Genomic DNA, 17,365 nt, shown 5'->3' on the forward strand with positions numbered 1-17,365 from the left:
ATTTTTCTTTCTTAGCCAAATGTATAAGTTTTTAAACTCATTGAAGTTAACGTGTACAGAACCAGGAAACTGAATAATGAACATTGTTTGTTTGTAGGTGCCTCATGAATTCTTAAAGAGAGAAAATATATCACCTTTGCAAGATCTTGAAAGAACTGTAGAGTGCAAAATCTTGTTTTCCCCGCATGTCAACCTGTCTCCCATTCTTTATTGATACTCATAATTCTCTAGATTTGACTTGGCCCATCTGAAGAGCCATCACTCTGTTTCTAGGCTCTTATCCATTAAGTTAGTCAGAATGAGTTTCCTGTCTTCATCTTCTGTTGTTTACAGGTAGACACCTACATCACTTCTTAGATCTAATTTTCTGAAAACTAATGACAAAATATAATTTCAGAAGGAAGCTATTGTCTTCCATTATTTAACAAATCCGAAAGCCATGACCAGTCTACATATTCTCGTTTCTCTTCTGTGGCTGACTCTTACACCTAGAGTACATATTTGCATTGAAAATTACATATTTTCTTTGAAGACAGAGAGCTAATCTAGGCGATTTAGACAAATGGATTTGGATATTAAAACTTTCCTTAAAAGATATTTACTTTTGCCAGTATAAACACACCAAATTTAAGGCATTACTACAAGTGGATATAAGCAGTAGGTGCAAATTGAAGGCGTTCATTTTCATGATGGAATGCTCAATGTATTACAGAATATTATACTTGAAAAAAATATCATATACTCAGTGCAGCTAATCCATGTGAAAGTATTAACATGTTTTCTTGGAAGCATTAATATTTCTTTTAATGTAAAGAAGACTAATCATCTCAGATTGTTCATTTGTCCTTTGATTCACTTATTTACTCAATAGTTATTGGTCATTTCCTGCCAGGGTACAATGTTTATAATACCCCTGATAATTGCAGAAGACTTCTATCATTACCTAATTTGCTTTTGATCTCTGCTACCTGTTTCCTTGGTGTGCTCCCCTACCTCGGGCCAACTATAAAATTAGCAATTTAACATCCAGGGTGATAATTTTTCTTAGCACTTTTGCTGTACCTCACATACTATTACACCCACCCTGTTTATCAAAACATTCTATAATAACCAAAGGAGAGACTACAGCGGAGTTAACAGATTGGCAGGCATCATCAAATAGAGTAAAATAAAAAGCAAAGTATGCACTATGCAGTATGTCCCACTGGTGCCCCCTTCGCAGGAGCGAAACATAACACGTCTCTCTAGTAGCTGACCAGTTATGAAAAACGTGTTAGTATGTTGTTTTTACTTTAAAGGATGTATATGTCTTAGATGGGGGGGGAAATGGGGAGAATGAACAGTGGTATAACAAGTCAGCATCTTACAAGCTATGCTTATTATCAAAGCTGTCAGAGTAGATGAGATTCCGGAGAGCAAGGGCCCTAAGGCAAAACCCTGAGGAAAAACATTTATAGGATCGCTTTGGAAAGGAGAGCCAACAAAAGAGAATAAGGAGTGGTCTGAGAGATAGGAAGAAATAAGGACCCTGCAGTAATAGAAGCCTAGAGAAGAGTTCCCCAGAAGAAGGGTCAGCCATGTCAAATGCTGCAGAGAAATCAAGATAAGGCTTAAGCCATAGACATTAATGTATGTCCGGTTTTCCACTCCCCCATTCCGATTAATAAGCCAAAGACATTTTTAGAAAGCGAATCTTACCACTAAGTCATTCCATGAAAATTTTATTGTTAGGTGATTCTATAAATGTCAGACTGCTGAAATACGTTGACCCTTCTCCACACGTTCCCCTTGGGATTTCAGGCTTCCAGCAACTTTTGGCATTTAAAATACTGCCCTATATGTAAAAATCCTCCCACAGGCAATGAAGAAAATCATTCTTACTAAACATAGGTAGTTCCTTTGGAAAGGCAAGGACTCGTTCTCAAGCCTTGACTCAGACAGCCGTGTGTGAACTCAGATAGCAGCAGATAGTATGACATGGCCTCTACAGTTCTCCATTGAGCCTCTCGGTGTGCCATAAACTGCATTCGGCACAGGATATATAGTAGTGAACAAACACATACAAAACTTACAGCAACAAAAACGACAGCAGAGGGAGCAAGTGAAAACTGGAAACAGCGTTAGGGGCTATGCAGTGCAGCACTGCCCAGTCTGTCCTTCAGGAATTCTTGAGGGTATTATATGTGACAAATTTAATATTCTACAAGTTATTAAATTTAATAATTATCCTGACATTGCAGTTTTTAATTCCATTCCAATTTCAGTGTGTAACTAATTTTTGGAATTGTACTAAGAGAGTTTATGTTTATTAGTGTTAATAATAATAAATCTTTATAATTATTAAATGCATCATTTATTGAGAGCATTATATGGGCTCAGCACTGTGCCAGACTCTTCACTAACATAAAATCTAATCTACACAGCAGTAGTCTGGGGCAGGTATGTTTCTGTTTTGAAGATGAGATAAAGGAGGCTCAAAGCCTTCATTATTTGCTTAAGTCTACACGGCAAAAAGTTAATGAAGGCACATCTCTGTGACATAAAAGCCATGTCTCTCTCATACAACCTTGGTTCAAGGGACTGGTATACATGTTCAGTACTTCATTCCCTCAAGTCAGAGAGGCCATGATTATACTAATGGGTTTGTTTCTCTTAGTCTAGTCATAAGGTGAGTAGTTAAATTCAGTTTGTCTCGAAAAAGTATGTGACATATATCAGAGAAAATTCAGCTAGAGGAAAATTTTCCAAACTTCAGAAAGATTGAGCCCTATAAGTTGATATTTTAAAAATAAATACATAAATAAAGTGATTGGGATGAGGTCTCTTTTAAAAATGGTAGTACCTAGGAAGAAAAGGTCTCTTTTAAAAATGATAGTACCTAAGAAGAAAAAATCCTTAAAACTTTCTTAATTAGACCCTTCTAAATAGCCCAGATAGCTTATTAAATGTTTGCCTCTACTAAAGCCTCTTATGCAGCAGGTATTCTAGGGAGAACTCCTTCTAGCATCAAAGTACCCACTCTCTCCTGGAGATGACAGCTGCATAGAATCTTCTGTGGGACTGGGGTCACCTGTAAGGATATAGTTGCAAAGCAAGATTGTCACCTGAATTGAGAAAGAATTCAGAATCATTAAGAATGCAAAAAGCTTAGACTGTAGCTAGCTGTTCTAATTAATGATAACAGAACTTCTCCAGGAGAAGCATACTTTGTAAAGACAGAGATACTTTGTCCTTCTCAGCTGTTTACTGAGTTAGGCTAGAAATTGAAAATGAAGTTTCCATATATAAATGAGAAAGGATAGTGCTGTTCATTGTAATCAGTGCCCAGCTGCTGTTTAGCCAGATTCTCAGAAGAATATGCAGTCAGTGTAATGTTGTATATAAGTTAATGTACTACCAGATAGATTCTTAATTGTACAACTTGTTTAGATTTGTGGTCTTAATTGTCAATTTTTGTGTGAACTTTAGAGCATACTCTCAAAGCCAGGGCCAATGTTTTATGTAAGTTTCTCAGCTTCCCCAGCTCCTGCCTTAGCACATTTATATTAGATTCCTCCAAAAAAATTTTTTGACTGACTTGAGACCCTTTCCACAGAGCTCCCAAATATATTGTTTTAAAAAATTGATTGCTTTGGTAAATACAAATAGACTCTAAATAGCTCTTTTATATTTGGCCAGTTGATGAGTTTGTATTTATGTAGAAACGGAAATGCATATCTTCTTTTAAGATTATAGAATTAAATTCAAAACCTGACATACTCTTGTCATTAAAATAGCCACCAGTCACACCTATTTTTTGTTACTATTTTTAAGGTTATTTACTAAAATTGGTTTCAAAATTATAAATCTAAGCATGCCACATTTAAAGTTATTTAGTACTTGGGAGCAACAATGGTCTCATAAACTGAGGAAAGCTCCTGAATGTGTATGAATGGGAAGCAAGGACTTTGATATCACAATTAATATTTTTTATGTGAATTGTTTTCGATATAGATTTCTTCAAACACTTCGCAGTTGGGTGGTGCTGAACCTGTAAAACGCTGTGGAAAGTCTGCACTCTTTCAACTAGCAGAGGCAAGTTTCTAAGAATATATTGAGATAAGCCATGCAGAGGTGGAAATCACAAGAAAGTCAATCATAACAATGTTCCTTAAACTGCACCATCTCACCTTTGACTATAAAGTGTATCGTATCTAATTTTAAACAATGAGAGGGTTAACCTTTAATTTAGGAAAAAAGGAGTTTTGCTACTGAAAGTCATTAAGCATCGTAAAAGGTTACCCAGGGAAATTGCAAAATCTTTTTCACAGGTAGTATTTTAAAATAAGGTCAGTTTTGTCTCTCTCAGATTGGTTAAATAAGTCCAGCCTGAACCCAGAAGAATGGCCCAGGTCATATTCCTCTTCACTGATTCTCTTATAACATCTCTAAATCCCTGGAAGGCACCACTTTTAAACCAGGCGGTTGATGTTTTAATTTTTTTTTTTTTTTTAAGTGAAGAACTCCAATGACATGTTCTTAAGTCTGGCTTTATGACATCTTCAGTTGTACATTTGATGTGACATGGGTATAAAATACCTTTGGCAAAGTAGAAAATGTGCTTTCATAAAGTCCTTGAGGGACAGAGCCCTCATTTGGTAGGGACGGGTTGGCGAGGAAGGTGCCAGAAGCAGTTGTTGCTAGGGTGGGCGGTAGCAATGACTTTCTCTGCCAAGCTGTGACTGCTCTGCCTTAAGGGAACATGTGGAAGAAGCGTCTTTAGCACTGAGACACTATAGTAGCAATTTTCTCTTTTGGTGAGACAAATTAGGAGGAACAAAAATGCGTGATCAAAAATTTCTTATATTAAATTTTTTCTTTTCTCTCATGCTTCTGGCTTCCTTTCCATGAGTTCCTTCTGGTTTTGTTTTGTTTTGCGAGTAACATTTCTTTTATAAATTCTTTGTAGTTTATTCAACTTAATGGGACAACTGGTCATTTTGTAAATTTTATGGTGGCTTGTATCATCATAATTCAGGAGTTTTAAATATCTTAACATTAAGCTTTTAAAGTCTAGCCGGATCCAAATTAGAAATATGAAAATACAAAGACCTGAAACCGTAAAGAAGTACAAACAGTGGAACAAACTAACCCATTGTTGTCATTAAGCTGACATGCTTCTTGTGTAAGATAAATTCAGACCCAAATAGAGGTCTGTGAATGACTAGAAAACTTGTGAAGACCATAGGGAATAGTTTTAAAAGGAACTTGGTGAGTCAGTGGCAAAGTACTACTTCAGATAGAACTGAAATGGTAAAGATTTGGCAGCCAATATGCCTTTGGAGTTAGAACTGTAAACAGAGAGACTGTGAGGTTGTGAATTTGTCTAGTCTCTTTAAGACTATGTAGGTTGTCAAGACAATTTATTTGAAAGAAGTGATTATTTTTCTTGGATATTAGGACTGTATGGCCCTCTGCATTTCCTGGTTGTGTGTATGTGTATACTTATATACAAACATATACATACAGTTTTTATTTTTTATTATTTTTTATTTAAGTATAGAAGAAAACTAAAACACTAATTCAAAAAGACATATGCACCCTATGTTCATTGCACCATTATTTATAATAGCCGAGATAGGAAGCAACCTAAGTATCCATCCCTTGATAGATGAATGGATACACATGGTTTTTAAAATATTAAACAATACTGTAAGACACCCTAACTTTCAATATCAATATATCTGTATTAGACAGTTTTGTATTAGAAATGTATGGATCTTTGAGATACTTTGCTATGGTGGGGGAATGCTAGAGAGATGAATTTGTCTTCTCATTTCCTTTCTTTGGCATGTCATAAAAAAGGATTCCCTATTAAATCATAGCTCATTAAAAAAGAACACTCTTCTAATTTGTAGGGATGTAGCCCAAATATGAAACAGATGCTATGGTTTAACAGATGTTTGAATGCTGGTATCATAATTTAAAGGGGTAAAATGACTGCATTAAGCCTATTCCAATTATAGCAAATCAGCTTATACTCAGACTTAGTTTCTTTTGACTTCTGAGTAAAATATATGCTTTTGAAGAAACAGGGTCGCTAAAAAATAATTTACCAAGAAAATTTTCTCACATTATTTGTACCACATGAATATACCATAAAGCTAATAGACTATATTTTAGAATAACATCCTAAAGTCTTCTCAAGTTTCTAGTTAAACATAAATAATGTGTTCAGTGGATTAATCGGCATCTTCAAATAATCACCAGCAGAAATATGCTTCCTCAATTTTTTTTTATTCCATGTGTATTTGAAGTTTATTTTTCTTGAACAAAACATAAAATTCAGTTATGTCAGTGCCTCTTTAAATAAGTATAACAGTATATTGAGGAGGATTTTTTTTGTTTCCCAAAATTGATGGTTCCCAGAATTAGTAGTATTGTCTGAAATCTGAAGGAACAGTTTTAAATTCATACATTCCAAAGAGAAAGCCACCAAGAAGCCACCTTTAATCTGGACTAGACCCTTCTCTTGGAATTTAAAGAGACATGACCTAATCCAGCTACTATCCCTAATCCCCTACTAAACCACTGCAGAGTTTTCTCCCCTTGTTCCCTCCCTAACCCCTTAAGTCATCAGTGTGTGTGTGTGGGGCGGGGGGGGGGGGGCATGGATGGAAAGAATAGGCTATCCAGTCATCTGGAATATTTTAGCTTTTCTCCTTGTCCTGAAGAGGAACAGGGGCAAGTACTTTCCATTTTTTACCCCTGCCCTCTGTCAAGCAAAGCGAAGGCAGCTCCTAGAGAACCCCTGTTAAAGACTGGGGGTGGTACTTGCAAGAAGTGTCTTCTCATTCTTTGATGAGAAGCAAGAAATGTTTTAGACCTAGACTTAACTGCTGCCTGAGCAGGCAAAAAGAGCTAGAGGAAGATGGCAGCAGGGCGAGACTTGGAATAGCCTACTGCACTTTCTGCTTTGGCACTCAAGGTTTGTGAGTTTTCCAGAGGTCAAGTAGATAAGTAGAAAGTAGTTCAGTTTGGTCAGGCAGTAAGCCATGGGACGGTCATGGGGAGTAGTTGGCAGAGGAGGCAGGCCTGAGATAGTCTCACATTAGGAAATATTCAATAGAGATAGCTTTGCTCAGGATACTATAATGAGTTTCTACAGGCAAGAGTGATTTTTAGCTGGTTTATACCAGTACAGCTGCCCTGGTACCAGAATACTTCCTGTTGTTAGTGAACAAGCAGACTGTGACCCAAACCCCTTGAGAACCCTTGGAGCAACTCTCCCAGCACCTCTGGGCTCCCTGATCCTTCCAGCAACTAGGGGACATAGCAAGCGGCCTGTAAGACCATGTACCAGCCCTGAGATTACATCCCTTCTGATTGTGTGGTACCCTTTCCTGTCAAATATTTTGTATATCGTCCCTGTTTTTGGCATCCCATGACAAGGTCATTTAGTCTTATATGTAGAGTTAGCAGGAATAGACCCCCACACACACCAAAAAAAAAAAAAAAAAGAAATAACTGGGCAATTAGTTTTACCTCTACCATTCTTTCTTCTGCCCTCTAAACAGGAAGCTTTAAGCTGTGTGAACACAGGGCCAGGAACCAGCCCAGGAACTAACCACTCACCCTTACCCAACTTCATTCCTGTAGGCTGGCATGGGAGGAGGAGTGAATGAGGAGACCTCCCAAAGATAGGAGTTGTTGCTTGCGAGAAATGTCTTCTCTTTTGCAAGAAGCAAGAAATATCGTAGGCATGCGTTTATTGCTGTACCCTACACCCACATGAGCAAGCATAAAGAAAATTGGAGAAGTAGGCAATAGACACGAGAGACTTCGATCGCCTACACTCTCAGTTTGGGCATTGGAAGGACTCCCTATTTCCAGGGACCCTGGAGCCAGGAGATTCCCTGAGGAGAGCCCTGCTTTGGGCATTAGATTGGTATTTTAAACTGGGTAGATTTTTAATAGCTGAAAGTGGCCTGAAAATTCTGGGATCTGTTCCAGATGTTTTTCAGGAATCCACCCCAGCTAGGAAGGGAGATTTGGCATAGTGCTGCTGAGGTGAGGGAATTGAGAAATATGTAATCCTTTATGAGGGAATTGAGAAATATATAATCCTCCATGAGGCTCATACTGTTCAGTTAATCAGTTACTTAATTGGTACAGGTACTATAATGTATTGTGTTTCCTTTCATTTTGAAATTAATCAGGTCAGGTCATATAGAGACCAGCAAAGCAGCAGAGCATCCCACAGAAATCATTATGTATTATAGTTGCTATAGTTGGAGGATGCTCAGAGACATCTTTACCTGTACATTTTAGCGAAGAAAATTTTACTCTTGAAGATCTTATATACCAAACTTGCTTGGTATAATAAGTGGAGCAGTTTATTTATTCTAATGAAAAATAATTATTGAGGATATACCCCATGCCAATAACAGTATGGCTGCTAGAGCTTACTATATATGGATATTCAAGTATTTTTATTATGATGAGGTAACCTGTGACCCTTTTTTTTAAGATCAGTAGTATAGGAATGCTTTACCTCCAGGTACAGTTTCGGTGTTTTAGAGTGCCACTAGGGGCTGAAGCATAAACCTAAAAATATTACTGTTTATACTTCTAATTTTTCTGAAATAATTTTATGTGTTCTTTAAAATAGATCATAAATTTTAATAGCTGATTTTATCTGCAAGTTTTATTATTTAATCTAAGATAATAATGACTGACATTTGTTATCTACTGTGTGCTAGACACTTTTCTAAGTACTTTATATGTACTCATTGAAGTCTTACACTCATTCTCTGAGGTAGATGCTGTTATCATTTCCCTTTTATACACTGGGAAACACAAGAGCAGAGAGGTTTTGTGCCTTGCCTGAAGTCACATTGTTAGGGCCTTGGTAGAAACCCAGGCAGTCTGTCATACAGCCTGGTCTCTTCAACACTATGCTATTCTGTCACCTTGTTTTATAAAAGACTGCAAGTTGCTTGTTATAGGAGTTTGCGTGTTATAGAAGGCTCTATGGAAGACGGCTTACTCCTACACATATGTGTACAGCTGAATAAGATGACAGATTGTTCAAGACTGCTGTCAAAAAATGGAGTTGATATTTTCCTTTTTAAAAAGTGTCTGTACTTTTGAAACTGCCAAGATACATCTTATATACTTAAGTAAGTGCCTGTTCTTGAATATACTTTGAAAGATTGTGAGGGCTGCAGGAAATTATGGTGTATGACTCCTGTCCTCCAGGAACTTAGGCTTCAGTTGCAAAGAGATAAGATATAGAAAATTAAGGGATAAGAAATAAATAGTGCAAGTGGTTTCATAGGGAACCATGCAACGGAATGACAAAACTCCACTTGAGTGATGAGTGATATGTGAAGTGAATGTGTGAAACCAGGAAAGGGAGAAATAAATATTGGCAGGAGTGTTCTGGGGACTGCAGCACAGGGCAGAGAGCACGAAAATGGTTCCCGGTGAAGGAATTATTTAGGAACAGAGATTGAAACTGGCAGCCTTTGGGCCACGTCCAACTTACAGAGATACTTTGTTTGGCTCACAATTTGTTGACCTGTATTATTGTTTACATTTGAATTAGTGGCCAGTATTTTTAAATTATTGATTTCAAGTAAATACAAACTTATGATTTCTCAGGAAAATTTAGAGCATTTGGACTGGCTAGCCTTCCAACATAAGAAAAGTTGGTCAGAACTAATAAGTAGCTGCCCCCTTAAAGAGATGTTTGCTGTACACTTATGACCATCCTCTTCTGAGCCTTGATTTGAGGCCACAGGTCATTGTCGGCATTCACTTACACTTGTCCACTGCTCTTTAACCTGACCACCTATACTCAGTAGAGATTGCAGTTTATGCATAATTGAATGGAGAGATAGGGGAGATACAACAAAGGGAAAAAGGCAGGCAAATGTGAGATAGATAGATGACAACAAGTAAATCAGACTGGCATGAGTGGAGGAGATTTATGGAAGGTGAAGACAGAGTGTAGCTACAAGTCAGAAGTGGGAAGGTGTTTAGTGTGAAGCAGAGAAATTTCTGCTTGAAAATACTGGGGAGAAATTGAAGATTTGGGGGAGGGGTATACAGTGATGACAGCAGCACTTTGAAGGGACACTTGGCACTTGTGTGTAGAATGGAGTAGAAAGCCTCGTGGACATCCAGGTGTGAGAAAACAAGAACCAGGATTGGGGGAGATGGCAGTGTAAACAAGAGGCAGAAACAGACACCATGAGACTCAGCTGGATGACTGAGTTGATGTGAGAGGCAAAGCAAAAGGGATTTCAGAGGTGAGTGAAGCACTGGAGGTGACTTCAATTCAGAACCTGAGTGTGTGGGGAAGGAATATCTTCTAGAGTTTAACCCTGACCTTGGAGCCCTATTCAAGAAGCCTAGATATTTATGGACAGAGGAAGCCATGTGAGTACAAGAGAAGAGATGAAAGATGCTTGAGAGGGGAGGGATAACTGAAGAAATCCAACATGAAAACATAAACAAGAGAGAGAATTGCCAGTTAGGTAGATAGTTGAGTTTAGAAAGCAGAGACCCATGTTCTTCTGAGCACAAAAGAAAGGTAAAAAATGATCACCACAGCATTGCTGAATTTGGTTTGTGGTACCTGTCTGTGTTGTACTTTTTTTCTTTATCTCAGTTTATGAAACTAGATATGTGTTAAGGTAAAGAAAGAGGATGCTGGATTTTTCCAGGTGCAATCTGTATATAAAAAAGCAAGATTATAGATCTCCGGTGGGTCCAGGGAAATTGAAAAGTTGTCCTTAACTCTATTTCTTAAAAAGGATGGAGATATTTTCAGAGGCTCCCTAGTTTTTCTTATATTCTATCCAGCAAAAACCAGTTATAATTAAAATCAAATAGATCTATTCTAGTGTCCATAAAAATTAAATCTTATGGAGAATTATGGCTCACTTTAAGAAAATCTAAATTATGATGAAATTACAGAAATTACATACCATATTGGAAAAAGTAAGAAATCACATCACTTCTATCACATTAGCAACCCCCCACCACTACCAAACATAGGTGGTATTTGATTTTGAGGTATGACTCTGTTGTGTTGTGTTTTGTCCTTGTGTATTATTGATGTGCATTATCCCTTCCATCTTGTTGTAACCTCCTGAAGCCCAGAACCTCAACGTGTCGCTCCCACCTAAGCACCACCTACACTGTCATCACATAACTGGATTCTAATACTTATATTTGAGGGGGACCTTTTATTTGGAAGTTGTGTGTTTCTTTCCTTATCTTTTTATTCGGATTGCCAGTCATTTTTAGAAAATTCCTGATATAAAACCACTAATTTCATTCCTAATTGCTTAAGCTTATTTTTAGGGGAATTAAAATATATGAATGCACCTAATGACTTCCTTTCACACCTTTGGGAAGACTTAAGTAGATGGCCATGTAGATCCCATTTGGAGTCTCCAGAAATGCTATCATTTCTGGAGAAATAGTAAAGGGAAACATTTAAACCATTTAAACATTTAAACCACCATTTAATTGGCCCAATTGTTTCAGCAAACCAAACAGTAAACATATTTAATATGCCTGGATTTTAGTTTTGAGAGGCACTTAGACCAGTTTTTTTTTTATTTTATAAGAAAGAAAATTAAATTTTCTTAGCAGTGATATTATTCTTTATTCTCTAAAACCATCAGCCATTGTATTTTTTATGGCAAAAACATTCTGGTTTTATTTAATTGTGAGGGAAATGCACATCTTGGAAAACACTGCTAACCGCCATCCTAGGGTTATGTCTACACTGTTTTGGCAAATAATAAGCCAGTACAAAATGATTGTAAACATACCTTGGCTGCAAAACATTTGTTTTGTACTAAAAAGCAGAGATTTTGAAATTGAAACTTCCTGATTAGTGTCAGTGGGTCTGTTTTCACACTGCCTTGTTTTTAATCTAGCTGGCTCCTTTATAATAGACAATGAAAGACAAAGTATAATTAAGAGCTAAATAATATGGTACATTCTGGAACTACTTACCCATTTCTTTGTACCAGTTAAGGGCTTTTGCTTCTGTGGTATTATTTCTTATATAGTACACATAATTATTTTTCACTGGTCATATTTTTAAGTCTTTTAAAGCAGGACACATTAAAGAAATAGATTGATACCATAACTTTTATAGAAAGAAATACATTTAAAAATGTCTTTGATTCAAAGAAATAAAAGCTTGATAGAACACAGATTTATTATGTCTCTAAAGCAAGTCCCCAATTACATCTGAACCTAGGGTGTGGTCCTACCTGAACTGAAAATGACAGCCTCCCTGAACTCAGGAACATAGAAAATAATCCTACCATTGTATTTCACCCCTTCAATATTCCTGTTGCTTTTTTTCTTTGCAGTCATTTTGAAGATGATAGTTTTTTATACATTCATCCAGCATGTACCTGCTTAGGATCTTGATTTCAGCATAATGTTTTTTTTGTTTGTTTGTTTTTCTTTTGGGAGCGAGTTACATTTCTAATAGCGCATCACTTGATAAGTGATAAGCCAATCTTATTACACAAAACAGTGAGAAACCTTACTGTGGTTTCTCAGTGTGGTTTCAGTCGTCCCAGGCAAAATTAAAATATTGGTGATTAATTTTTACTGGTGCTCTTGAGAAACATAACAAGGACAGTGTGATTCCTGGTCTAGGCCACCTAGTCGCAGGGTCATAATTAGCATTGTTTTTTATAGACTCATAGAGTAACTCTTTGTATGAATCAGAATGCATTTTATACTCATCAGTTACCTCAGAACTAATGAACCATTCACTTCACCACATTTATTTTTTGAATGCCTTCATTTTGAAAGTAGGTACTAGGATATTCTTGGAGGAGATTACAAAGGTGAACAGGATACATTTTGTACCCCCCCCCCCACCAAATTACAGTTATTAAAAATAGAGTAGTACCTGAGGGAATAGACAATAGATATCAAATATTTATGCCTACCATTTGATTTAGAACATTAACATTTAACTTCTATGAATACAGCCACGAGAATTCCACCCACAAGTTGTCCTGCAGATGAATTTGCATTCTCGCTTTTCTCAAAGAAGGTTATTGTTCAATTTAAAGTAATAATACAAGAATAAATTGTTTTTTACTAAGGCATGTTTTCTTTCAGGGCCTAACAACCAACTTTCTATTAAGGACAACCTGACTAATTAATAATATACATTAATTCTGTGCTTCTCACAATGCAGTTTTATTCACTTGAGTTCACACTGATTTATGGTTTTTTGTGTCCACTCTGCGCTTACCTGTGTGCATGTCCTGGCATATTTATGTATTGTAGTGTGTATGCACTTTCCTAAGTCCTACTGAAGTACTGATACTTACACCCAAAAGTAGATATAAGTAGATATGCTTGTACCCAAAAGTAGAACTGGGCTTATATGTTTAGAGTTGCTTCTTGAAAGATAACTGATTTAAGATCTTCTCAAATCTAATTTTGTTGTATATGGTTTTTTTCCAACTATAGAATCATTCAACTCTACAGTGAAAAATTAGAGCAAAGCAGTTAATCTACTAGGGCTGTGATATCTATTAATGATACCAATATGAATATAACTACTACTACTAATAGTCAACATTTATTCTGTATGGCATAAGGCCCCAGAGCAATAGTTGTCACAATATGTTATTCTTGCTTTGTACTATGCAGTAATTTAAATACTGTACATGTACAACTCAGTGAACCTCAGTATTTCTAAGGCAAATACTGTTAACCACCTTGTTTTATAGATTGAGAAACTGAGGCACAGAAAGATGTAGAGAATATGAGCTAACCAGTCTAAAGTTCAACATAATCTAGCTTTAGAATCCTGCATTTCGAGACTGGCTTTCAATATAGAATTGGCCCACATTTTAGAGTGATAAATTATTACATCCATAGCAGTTCCCAGGTTCTGTTTATATCACGTAGAAATGTAGACTACTAATTCCTAGAAACTTTCAAAAATTATTTCTAATAATATAATGTTCAAACTCATAGAAAAGAAGGTAAAAACTGGAAATTACTGAAGTCTCTCTGAAAAAAAGCCATTTCCAGTGCACCAGCCCAGAGCCTGTTTGCCCTGCGAGCTGGCTTAAATCCCAGGTGGCCGCAGACTCTTTCCTGGATTCTTGTGACCTGATTTTCAGCTGGGTTCAGCCATTGTGAGACACTGGTTAGGTATTAGGGAATGGGAGGAAAAGAGAAGGTGATAAAGAGAGGAATGAAGAGAGGGGATAAGAGGGTAAAGCAAAGGCAGCATCTCTTTTATGTATCAGCTCCCTCCAGACAGGCCTGTGACTGTGGTTCCACCTTCCACTACGGACCCAAGCCCTGGGCTTCAGTAACATTTCTTCGCCCATTTGTACCTACTGTGGCTTTCTGCCACAGTAGCTGATCCCCGGCTTGCCTTTCCACCTCCTGTTTGGGTGTCTCAGTTCTTCATGACCTGTGTAACCACCTTATGCCCAGCACTGAATTCCCTTAATTAGCTGTGCTTATTAAGTTATTTCTGTTTGCCTAGTTAGATGCTGACTGGTGCACAATCCATATTCATTTTCTGTTAGGTATGATTATAAAATAGGCTAAGAGAACGCTGCTGGCATACTGTATCCAGATTTCAGCAAGACTTGACGGATAATCTTATGATGTCCCTGTGAACAAATTGGGAGAAATTTAGACTGGGTTATAAATTCTTAGATTGCTGAAGTTTATTCATGTTCAAGTCAACCTGATGAAAGGGCTCTAGAGGTTTGTCAGAAAGCTCTGTCCTTGGCCATGTCCTACTCAATTATTACCAAAGATTTGGACGAACACATAAAAAGCAGCTTTATAAAACATGTCCAGGACTTGGTTCCATAGGATAGCGATTAGCCCATCTGCTTTACATGCAGAAGGTCTTGGGTTCGCTCCCCAGTGGAGCCACAGTCCATGGTCTAAGGCCATGCCACCCCGAACAAGCCCGATGTCTGATCTCGGAAGCTAAGCAGGGTCAAGCCTGGTTAGTACTTGGATGGGAGACCACCTAGGAAGACCAGGTGCTGTAGGCATAAATAATAATAAAATAACAATAAAAATAATAAAACATGTCCATAACACAAAGCTGAAAGGTAATTTAATTCAAATTTTGAAAGAATAACTTTATATGGAAAATCTTGGATTTAGGTACAAAAAATATATAGAACAGGAGAGGCCAAGCTTCCTAGCATATTATATGGGTAAAGAAATCTGGGATTTTAATTGACCACAAGCCCAATACAAGACAAAGTGTGAGCTGTTTTCAAAAGTGGGGTAGGCCATGCCACCCCGAACAAGCCCGATGTCTGATCTCGGAAGCTAAGCAGGGTCAAGCCTGGTTAGTACTTGGATGGGAGACCACCTAGGAAGACCAGGTGCTGTAGGCATAAATAATAATAAAATAACAATAAAAATAATAAAACATGTCCATAACACAAAGCTGAAAGGTAATTTAATTCAAATTTTGAAAGAATAACTTTATATGGAAAATCTTGGATTTAGGTACAAAAAATATATAGAACAGGAGAGGCCAAGCTTCCTAGCATATTATATGGGTAAAGAAATCTGGGATTTTAATTGACCACAAGCCCAATACAAGACAAAGTGTGAGCTGTTTTCAAAAGTGGGGTGGGAATTTATCCTTGGGCCCTATTAGAAGATTAGTGTTCCTATCAAGTGACAGAGAGTTCTGCTTCTCATCTAGAGTGTTACAGGAAGACTAGAAACTTAATTGAAGAAAGATACTGCTGAATCGAAGCATCAGTGTTCCCCAACCCTTGTAAAGCTTTGTCATTTACAAGTTATATTCACACACGTGTGTTCACCCTTGCATCACAACAGCCTGGTGGAGGATGTACTAATTACCTTTTCTGAGCCCTTTATTTCTTTATATGGGTTCAAGTCTAAGCTACATAGGTCATTGTGTCACCTTCGGCAAGCAAGCTATGGTGCTTGGTCAGGAACCCAGCTTATTTCAGTACAGCCCATTCTCACCTCAGGACATCATACTGCACCTAGAAAAGAGGGACCCAACTTTCAAAAGGTCGGGAAGCCTTTACATAATAAGCAATTAAGGGAACCTGGGACATTATGACAGGAGAAGAGACTTGTGAGTACATAAAGTCTGTCTTCCAAGATTTCGAAGTCTGTCACATGCGAGAAGGAGAGAAGGAGTGGATTAATTTATGTGGCTTCAGGAAACAACTAAGACTGAAAGGGTGATAGAGTTTTGCTCACTATTTAAAAAATTTCAAACAGAACTTCCCTCTACTACGGTCACTGCTTTTGTGCAAAAAGCTGGATAACTCTTTCTCAGAAACAAAATAGTATAATGAATTCCTACATTGGGGAAAATGTTAAATTAGATAACTTCTTGAGTGACACCCAAGTCTGAGAATCTGATTTATTTTGGGGGGGTTTTGGTTAGTGAGCTATGTGATTTGTAGATTTTGATTAGGAGTTATTTGTTATTTTTACAGTTTCACTTCCAGGAACATAATTGTTTTCCTTATAATTTAAGATTAGCATACTCTATTTGTGTAAAAACTTTTAAGAGCCTGAAACAAGGAAATAAAGCATGACTAGTGCTCAGTGTAATTAACTTCGCAAGAAATATTATGCTATTTCCCAGAATGTGTCCGCAGTGTGAATGTCTGCATTTGTTCCATTTCATTCCTAGCTGTAGAATCCTATCAGGGGTGATGAGATGATTTTGAAATATACTGAAGCGGAGAATAGAGTTTGCAAAGTATTATTAGGTTTGCTAAGATGAACTTGTACAAATGCAAACCGTTGGCATATCACTATAAAAACCAGCGCCTGTATGGTAAAAGGTCCCTGAAATGACTTATTAAAGGTCACCGGAGTGATAGTGATTGAAAAACCATAAATTTTATCTTGAGAATGGCTTTCTGCCTTCTTTCCAGAACTAGTACACTCTCTTTCCCCACATTGGGATAGTTATATTCACGAAAGGTTAGGATAATTGAGAAAGGAAAATCAAAATAATCTCAAAATTGGTAGAAAAACAGCAAATCTCTTATGAGAGTAAAACATGCAGTGAAGACAAAATGTATTAGTGTTTCTAAATTAATTTAGATTAATTTAAATTAAATTAATTTAAATTAGCATTTTGCTTTGATCTTATTTTCTGGTTAGAGTTAATAAAGGGAAGTTCTCAGTCTTCATAACTACTTGCTGAAGTCTAAATTTTAACTTACATGATTTTGTGAAGAAGCGTAGTTGTAAACCATAATATTTCAGATCTTCCCTGTGAATAATCTGAAGGGCTGGATCCTCCTGTCATGTTGTTTTAAAAAAAAAAAAA

General features: G+C 37.0%; 1 protein-coding gene across 1 annotated transcript in view; it reads left to right on the plus strand.

Moving 5' to 3' along the window:
- Positions 1-17,365, plus strand: part of BBX (BBX, HMG-box containing) — a 244,900-nt gene that overhangs the window by 190,796 nt on the left and 36,739 nt on the right. Inside the window, 1 exon segment of the mRNA XM_025050956.1 lies at positions 3,994-4,074. Within this exon segment, the coding sequence (XP_024906724.1) occupies positions 3,994-4,074 (81 nt within the window).

Source organism: Pteropus alecto, unplaced genomic scaffold (assembly GCF_000325575.1).
Source record: "Pteropus alecto unplaced genomic scaffold, ASM32557v1 scaffold270, whole genome shotgun sequence".
Taxonomy (NCBI): domain Eukaryota; kingdom Metazoa; phylum Chordata; class Mammalia; order Chiroptera; family Pteropodidae; genus Pteropus; species Pteropus alecto.